Source organism: Watersipora subatra, chromosome 10 (assembly GCF_963576615.1).
Source record: "Watersipora subatra chromosome 10, tzWatSuba1.1, whole genome shotgun sequence".
Taxonomy (NCBI): Eukaryota; Metazoa; Bryozoa; class Gymnolaemata; order Cheilostomatida; family Watersiporidae; genus Watersipora; species Watersipora subatra.
In genome coordinates, this window is record NC_088717.1 from 2,037,365 (window position 1) to 2,050,000 (window position 12,636).

Consider the following 12,636-nt stretch of genomic DNA (forward strand, 5'->3'; position numbering starts at 1 on the left):
AAGAAAAGTAGCCTCATTTTAGTATTTAGCAAATAGTTATCTTTTATATTAATTAGTATCTTTTGAATTCAAATTTGCTATTTGGTTTGAGACATATTTTAACAACTGAAAACTCATTGCTGAGATAGTAGATTATCAGGGCCTTTGAAAACAAATTATCTTCATAAACAACCTCTCAACTGTCTAAAATTATGCAGCAAATATCTATCTAAACAGGTCATAGTACGTACCATCATCAAACGCAGAACAATGTGAGCTATTGCATGACAATAAAACTCATTATGCAGTATATTTTTGTGGTTTCACCCTTGCGCCAATAGGATCATTAAGTCAAACGTGTACATACAGTTGATAGATGATTATTATACTTATGACTAGAAGGGGTTGTGGTGTGTGACAGGCAGTTGGCATGCTGCCAGACTTTACATGAAACTTAGAGGTCATATTTCATCTGAGTGCCTAGTTGTGAAGGCTTTCACTGAGGTTAGGGCAAGTACTTGTGAATAAACTAGTGTAACTAGGAACACGGAGAACTGAGAAGATTCAAAGTTTGACTGTTTAAGGTAGATATTTAGTGAACCTTTATGGTAAACATGTTAGAAACATAATACTTTGAGCATAGTGTTGCAAAGTCAATCATGACATATTTCAAATCGCTAATTTGTGGACTTGAGTATTGATAAAATTGTATTTGATAGAACTGGTTAGTTAATCAGTAGATTTTTGAAAATACATTCTAACTGCTACATTTCTTTGTGACTAGCACTTACCTACGTATTGATGTACTTCCTACAACTATTAAAATATATGGAATAATCGTTAATTTATTTCCAATGAAAATCAAAGCATTTTGAAAAGTTTGAACGGCTTATGTTTCTGGAATACTTTGCGCAAAAGACCACTGGAAGAAAATTGTTCACAACTTTATTAATTTTAAAATATATTATTCATCAATGCTATTCAGCCAGCCGTTGACGTACATAGGCATGATCAGCACACTCAATTATGATAGAAAGCTAGTGACATCACAGGAACCTACATGTACATGTAGTTGGCAGGATTTCAGTAAAGTTCAAAGTTCAAAGGCATTCACAAGCTAATCAGCTGTGTCTATAGATAGAGGAAATACGTAGCAGAATGCGCTTTGAACTGTTATGATCACATCTTGGAGATTCTGTGTAAATATACATTGAGACTAACCTCGCATATCAACCTCTTGAACTAAGGTCAGAGAGCGTTAATGATAACATTTGTTGTGGTTTTGACTAACCACAGAGAAATAAAACTCTGACCTCAATTTGGTAAGCTTTAAAAGCAAAACTATTGCTTTCTAATAATAGCTGTAATTTTCACTGAATGGAACTATTGTATCTGACGTCAGACAGCAGCCAATTTTTACATGTTTGGTGAAACTTTGTGGTTCATGGGAAGCAATAAGATGTAAAATTTAGCAGAGAGGTCAAACAAAGAGTAGAAAGGTAGGGATTAGGTATACATAGACCCTCATTAGCTTATATGTGAGTGACAAGATCTTACACTAGTTTTGTATATGATGTGCATACAGCACAAAACCTTTGGCAAACCAGGTGTGGCTTGCAAAACCTGACTGGAAAACGAGTGTTGAAACGGACATGAGAAATTGGTGTTTTTATTCCCGTTTTAGTGAGCATCGGTAGATACAAAAATTAGGACTATATGGGTAGTGTAACAGTATCTAATCAAAAAGGAGACAGTATTTTGTTACATAATTCACTGCCTAGATGTAAGATATGACCTACAACTATCACTTAGTGATTCAGTTAACTACACTTTACACCATCAAACAAGACTCAAACGATGAGCTACATTTTTTGCAGATGGGTGATCGGGTGAAGAGAGTTCAAGATTTTCAATTCACTCCTTGAATGATTACCGTAAGTCCTCATGCTCAAGTCCGTAAGTCCTCAAGCCGCGCGGCTTGAGGACTCACGGACTTGAGCATGAGGACTTGCAGTAATCATTTAGTTATTTATTGAAGGATAAAGGAAATGAGTTTGCTATTTGCTCACATATAGTTTTTGTAGAAAGTTTCAGATTCCTTGCAGTTTGAGAATTGCAGATGTGTCCGATAAACATGCTCATCTTACTAACATAATATGTGACCTTTCTTGCTTTTGAGCTAATGTATTTTCAATTATTTTACAACCTCATAACGCTGCATCTCAATTTACTCAGTAAGGTTTAGTCATAGATATATATACCTACGGTATATATATCTATGGGTTTAGTGAACGGAGCATTTAATTTACTGTTAAGCAAACAACATGCCAATAGGACAACTCCAAAGTTAGTTTTCACCAAACAAAAGCAATGTTTTTGCTTGAAATAACCAAATTCTTCTCATGAGCCAATGTAATATGATGATGAAAAACTTTATAATGACAGGACATCAGGATTTTGTTTTCTGTTTCAAGTCTAACATGAACATTTTTGTAACTGTTTTAATGATTCCCAGGTATGCTTTGGCAAGGTGAAAGCATGGATTGCCCCAAGCTACCTAAATCAAAGCACTGGTTCATATCTGATGATGGCAGTTTCAAGGTCGCTCCTCTGCTTATTGAAGACGATGAATCAAACAAAAAGCAGTTTGAAAAAGTAAAGAAATGCTTAGAAGAATATAAATGGAAGGAAGGAGATGCTATGTTAACAGTTCACTGCAAGAATGGTAACGGAAATTTAGAATATGCACTGACATACGCCATTCATGTCACAGACCTCCCAATCTGGGAAAAACAAGAATTACACCTACATATACCCATCTATCACTCTGATTTTATAGCAAGGTTTCAATCGCTCAGCATTTCTTATATAAACGGTAGAAAATAAATTAAAAGCAACTCAAATAAACAAAGAAAGATACTTTATACGTTAAAGCCTCTATTCAAACGTCATGGCATCCAAGTTTCAACCCTTCTCATTAGTGTCCTTTTATTAGAGGTGACATTGAAATAGAGGGCCGCACTGCATTTTTTGACATTCCAAAACTTTGGGGAGATAGATTTAACTTTTTCACGTAGACCGATACTAATGTCGCCTAAATTATTAACTTTCCTTTGAGCAGAGCGACATTAATACCGTCGGCCTCTGCATTTTTGTTAAATAGTTTTTCGTAAATGTCGAAATATCAGGACAAGTTAAACAAGGAACTATTTTGATTATGACATATTAATGGGATGCAGTTATTGATTATTTCGATGGTGCCATTTTCAAAGTTTTGAAGAAAAAACCGTAAAGCGATGGAAATGGAAAACAGATATAACATTTTTGAGCTTTAAAGATGCTTTTAATGTTTTTAAATTAAAATACGCCATAATAATGGCTGCTATTATGTCATAAGTGTTCATGAGAAGTATTCTCATCATTCATCGAAACGATTTAAAGTCTTCAGGTGAGACTGTAAACCGCATTAGAGATGAACTTCGAAACAACAGCTAGTATATAGAACATGTTGAGTTTGAACCAGAGGCTAGTGGGGGTCCTCCCATGTTTTGTGACGATTCTGACGACCCGACGACAGGGATATTTAAAAAGTGACAGACGAGACAACCATTTATCAATGTAGGTGACGATGATTGTGTAAGTATGATTACTAAAGGTACGGCTGCACGTAACAAATTTTTCGTTAGTTCGGAGTTCTGGCCGAAATCACGAAAAACGCAGAATTAATCGGTCGAAATTCACAGAATTATTTGAGCTGTGCATGCCCACCGAGTTCGTCGACGAAACGCTTTTAACAGATTAAACAAATTATTAGCGAGCATGATTCTAGCAGCTTTAGAAATTAGCATAGTCCAAGACATGTATCGTGACACACAATAAAAATACAAAAGCATTTCAACATAAAACACACGATGTAACTGTTTAAGTCGCGCTATTATTGGTTCGCAAGCACGATTCTAACAAATTTTAAGATATACATGTATGTAGTCCGAGAACATAATGCGACACACAAGAAAAATATTACAGAAAGTTACCATAGTAAATACGATGCAAATGACTTGTTTGCGCTAGAGATGTCAACATTTTCTACCACTAAACCTTTGCTGCTAAAAAGGAAATATAATTAAAAAATAAACAATTTGTAGCTATAGCGTCCAAGCAATAAATACATTCAATAACGCAATCTTAGCAGTTGCATCGTGTGTACTAGGTTGACTTGCACTTAAACTTTTATTGTGTGTCATTATACGTCTCTTGGACTATACTAATTGCAAAAGCTGCCGGGATCGTGCTCGCTAGCACAATTCTAGCTGCGCAGAATAATTCTGTGTGTTTCAATCATTTCATGATTTTGGTTAGAACCAACGGAAATTTTGTTATGTGTAGCCGTACCTTTACTAACTTAGTATTTGTTCATAAATCACCACAGTAAACCGAAACTTCACTAGTTTTGGTTTGAAGCATCTGGCCCAGCATTTATAGACTGCCAAAAATTAAAGCAATGAAGTGCCACGACATTGACAGCAAATCCGTTTCCAAGTCTGTGACTGACAGTGATCTCGGTCTATTTTATTTAGGTTCTATTTAGGTTCTAGGTATTTAGGTCTATTTTATTTTATTTAGGTTGATCTCGGTCTAAGACAATCTCAGTCTATTTTCAGTACAAGAAATATAGCCCTAAAAACCTAAGACGGCTGTCACTCTTCGCGGAGTAATCAGCAACGCTCCCAAATATCACTAACATGTTTGTGAGGGTCGCTGGTTAAGCCATGCTTTTGATTAGCAGAAGTTCTAAAACTGAGGGAGTTTCAGATTTTTAACGCAACCCAGTGCCACCAGAATAGATATTTGTATTAAAATAACGAATTTGAAGAAAGAAGTTGTTTTGGTTACCAACTTGAAAAAGGTGGCAGTGATTTTAAAAGTGACGACAGTGATTTTAAAAGTGACTATTCTGATGACAGCTTTGTGTGGTAGGACCCCGCTAGTTCTGATAATTGTGATAATTGATCTTCTCAAGTATACTGCCACTAAAATCATGGCAACTGCTACAACAACCAACAAACTAATGGTTATTGATGTAACCGAGTCATTATTAGTACCATGTTGTGGTAAACTTTTTCACTGATCCCTTTCTATTATGGGTTCGTAAATATCAAAGAATGTAAAAGTGGCAGGCAAATAAAGGTGGTGTTCAATTAAAAGGTAGCACTGTATTTTCAACCCTTCTTCTATAATGACCTTCTATTAAAGGTGGCATGCAAATAGAGGTGGAGTTCTAATAGAGGTTTTCAAAACTTAGGTCTATAAAACTTAACATATTCCAAGATTCAAGCTAGGAGAGTTTACCTGATAATATATAATGCAGATAAAATGGGCAATGTACACTGTATACCAAAAACTTGCGAGGTTAGTTTCTATTGGTTCAGCTTAAAATAAAAAATGGAAGTAATCTCTTCGTCTATTGACCAAGCTTATTGAAACTACTTTCTAAGAATAAAAACGTTATAGTGTATTTTTCATCCGTATAACTGTGACAATTGTACTCTTCTACTTTTCAGTAGTAGCATAGAGATAGCTCATAAACTTGTCAACAAATGATATTACAAAGTATGCATTCTGTTAAGGCATCCTTTTAGAGACAACTAATTACAGGTGCTCTCTCTTTCTTTTTGTCAGGTACTCATTACATGTGGGAGGTAATAAGTATGCTGATCCGCAGCTCTGCAGATTATCTAACCTTATCAAAGAATGTTTGTCAGGTTGATTTTTGTCCGATGAGTGAGATTGATACAGTTTTTCCCTCACCCCGAGTTCTCAACACTCATTTAAGAATTGATCTGCTTCCCGAAGAATTCAGAAAACAGAAAATTGTATGGGGTGAGCATTAGAAACCTATTTACAAATAGCTGTACTCTATTTTTCGGCTATTTGTGGACTTACAAGTGCTGAACAATAAATTTTTTGGGACAGCCTTGGCTGACAGAAAAATGTCTCTCCGGTTTTGATGATGTGCGTGTCTTTTTAGAAAAGCAAGCACTGGACAGCATTTACATGTATATATCATAATATTTAGATTTAGCCTATAATGCATCATTTTTTTACATACTCTCTTTTGTAAAATGATATATGATAAAATGATAAGCAAATCTTGATTGGTCAAAAACCGAGCAAAAGACTTCCGCTCTCTTTCAGTCTAATTAACTCAGGATGTTGTGAAAATATCTATTGTTGTACTTATTCTGTCAATTGGCTTCATTACTCTCTCAACAAATAAATTATCAGATTTTGCGAGTTAACCCTTTGCATGAACACATTGAATGACATTAACATGTATGTTCAATAGTCATTAATTTTTTCACAGTGCCAAGATATTTCAAGAAACATGCTAAACATTATACACTGTCTGTAATGCTTGAGATTTCTCATATGCATAACTTTTAAGAGCCACGTACTTAAATGTAGCTAGATATTAAAATTCAATATCTAGCTAGTGATATTTAGTACCACTTTGGGCTAGTTTGGAAACTAAACCGGAGATGTGATTGGCTAGCTGCTTTCTATGCAAAGATGATTTACGATAACTAACAAGGCTGTTTGACCTTCTGACCTTTTGTATCATGGCTAGCACTAACCACGCTTGTTTAAAGAGATGATACCAGATACCACATCAAGTAAATACTATTTCCATGGTCATTGTTTAACCGGAAGGCTATTTACATCCCCATTACTTGATTGCATGCCTCTACAAGGAGTACATGTGAAAAATTCAAGTGTTCCCACTGTACAATGTAGTAGGGTTTCTACCATTGGTAGCAGCACAAAACTCAGTGTTCAACAGAAATATCTTTGGAAGCTGTTAAATAAATTGTATCAATGAAAATGTGTAAAATACCAAGTCCAAAATTGACTTTGTCGGTTGAATGCTGTTGCACCTGTCTATAGCTTTTGAATTTGTGTTTAAAAGATAGTGTTGACAAACTCTACAGCAGGTTGTTTGCTAGGAACAGCAAGAACTAACAGCCTAAGCCGTCTAGCGAATCTTTCATTTTCAGAATAAAATTCGTAGTTGAAGCTCTTACTTTCATTTGTTTATTAGTAAAATATTTACAATAATAATATTTACCATAATAAATTATTATAATGTATATTTTAATAAATATTACAATATATAATAATATTTATTATTAAATAACAATTTACTATTATGTTTATCCATACGTCCAAAGCAACGTCTAGAAGTTAAAAATTGGTTTCAATAGAAAGCTAATTGAAATGACAAGAGTAGAGTTTTCGCTCTTGTTGGAAAAGGGAAGATAACTCTAGATAGAACAAAGTTCTCTCTCAGCATTCGATCATTTTTTGAGAAAAAACTAAATAGCTGTGATATTTACTACAGCACTATCTACATAACAACTTTATTTCAGCTGCAGATAAATTGTGAAGCATGTTTTTACAAGTTTTCAGGCATTAGACTAGCTAATAATTTGATTATGTATGTTTATTTTCAACTGTTCTAAGTATAAACTAACACATATTAATTCATCTGTTTAAGTGCTTATTATGAATAGCTGATTAATTGTTTTGCCTCCTTTAGGGCTGAGAAATCCGAAAGATGCTGCCACTTCCTTCTACCATCAGATCATCCGGATGGTGAGTGATACATACTCATCCAATAGATATCTAGACATATTTCAGACATTTTATTTAACACTTGGTGAGATAATCGAAAATAATACAAAATATTCTCTATTCAACTGTGTAGCTGATTATATAAATTTCCATTGTATGAGAGGTGTAGTTTACGAGTCTAACTGTAGTGTAAGCCATCAGAACACTCTCTCTAAGAGTTTTAGCTGAAAGGTCACAAACTAGCTGCATACACAATTAGCCAAGTGATCGGAGACTAGCCAATCAGCTGAGTACAATTTGCATGGCTATAGTCAGCTCGGCTGACAAAACTAAAACTGGCACGACTGAGAGACTGAGACCATCTCGGCTAAAAAGGACAAAGTCAGTTCAGCTAACAAGGCTATAACCGGCTTTATTAAAGCTTGACACATTATTGCTTATACAGTCATACTTCAACTTACGAGCTAAATGCGTTCTAGGACTGAGCTCGTATGTCAATTTACTTGCATGTTGGTTCAATTTATTTATATATATAATGATTAAATATATATTGATTGGTTTCCATACTCTAGAAAACGCAAACACAAACAATATATTGTAACAAAAAAAAACATGTTGGTTATAGTCCTAACTTACAAAATGCTTTACAAAAAGCAACAAATGAAAAATAATGCAAAGAAATGGGATGAATTAAAATGCAAAATTAAATACATACAATAGCAGCTAACACTAGAATTTGCCAAAGAGGAAGAAATAAGTTATTCTCCATTACAACAGTTGGCTTGGATAATTTTCGATTCAATGCGCAGACCTTAAAGCAAACTTTCATTTTAAACTTAACGTAATTAAAATCTCTTTGGCGTTCATAGTTTTAAGTTGTTCATGGCTTAGCTAATTTTTCCTTTGTTTCGCTCTCACGATCAGCCAGTCGTTTTAAAAGAAACCTATCTAAGGACATTTGCCTTTCCCGACCTTCCAACATGTTGCGAAAAAGACGAACACCAGTGTTGTCACAAAGGGCTAATGCACGACCACTAGCCAACTTGCCCGAATGTCTATTTTTAAAGTCTTGGTAGATAGCACCAGCCTTTTTCACATAGTATTGTTTCAGTTACTCTATTGCTGGCCAGGTGTTTGTCTTTTATCCAAAGCCTGAGCAGTCTCTCCATCTCATCGTGAATATTGCTGCGCCGTTTAGAAACTATGGTTACCCTATGGTTAGTCCTTTTGCAAACTTAATGCCCTTACTATAATCCTTCTGTTTGATAATTGTGCATATTGTGAATGTATTTCTGTCATATTGCTGAGCTAGCGCAATCACCCATACATATTTCTCATATTTTTTTAATAATTTCACGTTTAATATCTATTGTTTTCATTTGCTTTTTTGCATTATCCTTCACTGTACCGGCTGGCTTTTGGTCTTACTTTGGCACAGTACTTTTAATTTACATAACTCTGTAATGAAAAACGAGCAAAAAAAGTGCCGTGCTAAAGTATAACCTGAGCAGTTGAAAAGTACAGAGTGATGCTGTTTTCATAAGACACCTCCGATATACTTGGCCACTTACTCGTGTACTCATATCTCAAACATGGCTTGTATGTTGGTGCCCTTAAAAGCTGGCTTGTATTTCAAGTTTTTAGTATGTTGAGGTATGACTGTATTACTAAAACCAAGTCACGTACCAGCTTAGCTTGAAGAGGCGAAGCATAACTAATCAAAAGCGCATGTAGGAGCCCAGATGAGCAAATGAAAGCAGAGATCCTGCTAGTCCCTTGCATGCGATCCATTGCAAGCTAAACTTTGAATTGGCTTTTATTCTCATATATATTCTCAAATATTATATTCTTGCGATGTACTCTTGTGGTTTGGTTCTTGTGGAGCAGTAAAGGAGACATGGCAGTTTCCTTCATATGTCGCTAAATAATATATTTTGGTCAGAGAAGCAAACAGAGACAGTTTTTATTTTTGTATGAAAGACTTCCCGAGCTGTCTAATATCAAGCAGAAGAACAGGTTTGCATTAGAAACAAGACTAAGCAAATAGTAGTGAGTGCTATACAAAAATCGACCTTGTATTCTCTTATTGCAGCCAGAAGAGTTAAAATCTTGATCGGTGCTTCTTTTACGTTCAGTTCTGCTTGCACTTTCTGACATAGCAATGTTATTAGTTGCCTGCTGAAAATTCAAAAAACAAAGATACACAGTTTAAATATCCTAATATGCAAAATTGCAAGTCTGTGCCAAATGCTGAAAAATAACTACAAAATCTAGCAAAAGATCCGTTTGTTAGACTCAGACTTTAGACACAAAAATAAGTTGATACAGTCACCAAGTTTAATGAGATTTTATTATTCTTCACTTACTGTAAATTCGTTTCTCTAATCGCTTCAATGAAAGCTCAAATGATTGACATGTTAAAAACAATTGTTTCTATTGAAGATTTTTTCACGTTTATATATGATGGTATATATAATGTTGTTTATTTATAGGGACCAATCGCACCCAATTCGGAAATGTTTCAAGTATTATCCAAAATGACATTCTCAGAATTTCTCAGCGTCTTCTTGTTCAGCAAAGATATAATATTCGGGAACTACTTTGACTATGTAGATTATATGTGGAAGCAGAAAGACCAGCCTAACATTCTGCTTGTATTTTATGAAGACTTGAAACGGGTAAATATTATACTAGACAAGCTTTAAAAAAGACAGGCGTCAATATACTTCACTGCAATATCATTCAAATGCTTGAGTTTTATGGCAAAACTTATTATCACAACTCTAAAAGCATCAGGTCTCACTTTTGAATGATCATTTATCTACTAGTACAACTAAACTAACTAGAGTCTCAGTGATATAGAGTACGAGTATCATCACTCTATATATAGAGAGTTGCCATTAAATACTCTTTAAAACTCTCTTTAGAAACCAGAAGAGACCATTAAACAGATCGATGAATTTCTGGGTACCCATCGGAGTCTAGAGCTCATCAAACAAATTGCAGAAGCCAGTGACTTTCAAAGTATGAAGTCTGGCAAAGTCGGATCATCCAAGGCTGGTGGAATTATTGAAAAGGTTATTAGGCAGTCAAACAGACCATTCTAGTGATATGCTTTGCTACCAGTAGACTAGCCATAGTTTTGTTTTACCAATGCTTTAGCTCAAGCCCAACTGTTACTATCACATAAGATTAGAAGCTATATGAAGCTAAACAAAAAAACAGAATATGAAAATATATAAACTCAAAGAGCAGCCAAATAAACTTTTATCATCAAACAAGTGAAGAATTAAGAGAAGCGTTTTGACGTACGGAATGTTAGTCTTTAAATAAGTTAATATTCAATTAATCAGTGTGGTTCTTGAGCTTATTTAAGCAGAGTTTTTTGTTGAAGATGTTCCTCATGTTTTACCATAAAATAGTTTAGGTTTTCTGCAAAGGTCAGAGTTCAAGTTTAAACACTAAGAAAAGTGTGTGTTTATCAGCGGATTTTATCTCCAAATTTCTACATTAATAAATATGAGAGTTGTTAATATATCCTTGACATAGACTAAGGATTTAAGCTATAAAATCCAAGTGTACAAATTGATGTGCCGTTACATACATGTATATATAAACACATTTGCAGTATGGAGGAAATGTTGGTGGTCAAGACAATCCCTTGGATGATATCATATATCGTAGAGGTAAGTCATTTGTTGTTAGTTTAGCTAGCAAACTATTATTTATTTCTAGTCACTTGAGTTTTATGAAATCATTTAATTTTTTTTAAATGTATCATTGATATATCTGTAAAAGATTCCACAGACAGATTGTAAACAATTTGCCTCAATATGCTCACCTTTGAAAAGCGCATTTTTATCAGCTGATAACTGTTTTTGCAGAGTTTCCTTACACCCTTGACCAGGATTAAGTTACTTGCTCTTGGTAGTATCTTCCTTTACTTTCCTGGTTCTACTACAAATAAAAACTGTTTCTGACACTTTTACTTTCTTTTCTGTAGCAGTAAAATCAATTTTTAGATTTCCTTCTACATACAATCAAATCTAAACGCATTATTTTTGAGCTAATTAAGTTTTGAAATAATTTCTAAACCATTTGATATTATATAGTCATGTATCAAGAAAAACTTTATGTTGTTTATACTAGGTGAGATAGGTGATTGGAAGAAACAGTTTACCGTGGAAGACAATGAGCTATTCAACTCTGTACTAGAAAAATGGGCTATCGGAAAAGAAATTCCTTTCACCTATGCATAATTAGTATTACATTGTGTATCGGCTCTACACAAAGTGGCCTTTACTAAAGTTCATGTATAACATTCTTCACATTTAAAAGAGATATATAAGAATATAATATATACTATTGTATATAATATACTATTTTTTTTACGCAAAAATCATTACGCTATAATCAGCCATGATGAACAACATATAATACTAGTAGCACACAAAAAGTTCTTACCTCAGCCAAAACAAGGACACCTGGACTGAAAACGACACTGCTAACATTTTCGACGTGGTGATGGGTAGTTTTGACAGGGCTGAGACTTGTTTAACTTGTGAGAGCTTACATCTCATCTCTGCTACCAGACAAACTAAAAAGTAACACTGTATTCTACCGTGATGATGGACTGGCAATATGCAACGACACACCTAAAAATGTCGAAAACATGAAATAGACGAATTACAAAATATTTAAAGAAAGCAATTTAAAAATAAAAACCAAAGAAAATATGAAAATTGTCACCTTTTTAGATGGGACTCTTAATTTAGCCAAAGCCCATACAGCCCATACAACAAATCTAACGACAGTATCTGGTATGTACATAGACTGAGCAGCCAATTACCTCGCACCACTAAAAACTTACCACTTAACATTAATAAAAGATTGAACATACTTTCTTCTAGCAAACATATTTTTGACAAGGCGATAAAACCATACCAGACAGATCTGACAAACAGCGGATATAACCATATACTGTACATACTTTTGAAAATACAACCCCAGCTGACAAAAGAAAAG

At 34.4% G+C, this 12,636-nt stretch overlaps 1 protein-coding gene across 3 annotated transcripts; it reads left to right on the top strand.

The window, feature by feature from the left end:
* Positions 1-457: 457 nt before the first annotated feature.
* On the top strand, positions 458-11,981 carry LOC137406431 (sulfotransferase 6B1-like). 3 transcript variants are annotated; one of them, XM_068093015.1, is made up of 8 exons: positions 458-483; positions 2,495-2,704; positions 5,659-5,859; positions 7,577-7,632; positions 10,104-10,289; positions 10,539-10,688; positions 11,240-11,297; positions 11,761-11,981. In XM_068093015.1, exons 2-8 carry the CDS (start codon positions 2,497-2,499, stop codon positions 11,868-11,870), a joined length of 969 nt encoding a protein of 322 aa, XP_067949116.1. In that variant the 5' UTR covers positions 458-483; positions 2,495-2,496; the 3' UTR covers positions 11,871-11,981. The 3 variants fall into 3 exon arrangements, with proteins under 3 accessions (XP_067949116.1, XP_067949115.1, XP_067949117.1); XM_068093014.1 differs by having other exon boundaries at positions 461-563; XM_068093016.1 differs by lacking the exon at positions 10,104-10,289 and having other exon boundaries at positions 461-563.
* Positions 11,982-12,636: the final 655 nt, after the last annotated feature.

Excerpts from the sequence above, each read along its gene's own strand:
- LOC137406431 (XM_068093015.1), top strand. The coding sequence starts at position 2,497 with ATGCTTTGGCAAGGTGAAAGCATGGATTGCCCCAAGCTACCTAAATCA. Across the intron at positions 10,290-10,538 it reads TTTATGAAGACTTGAAACGG|AAACCAGAAGAGACCATTAA; the intron begins GTAAATATTATA and ends AACTCTCTTTAG. Across the intron at positions 10,689-11,239 it reads CTGGTGGAATTATTGAAAAG|TATGGAGGAAATGTTGGTGG; the intron begins GTTATTAGGCAG and ends ACACATTTGCAG.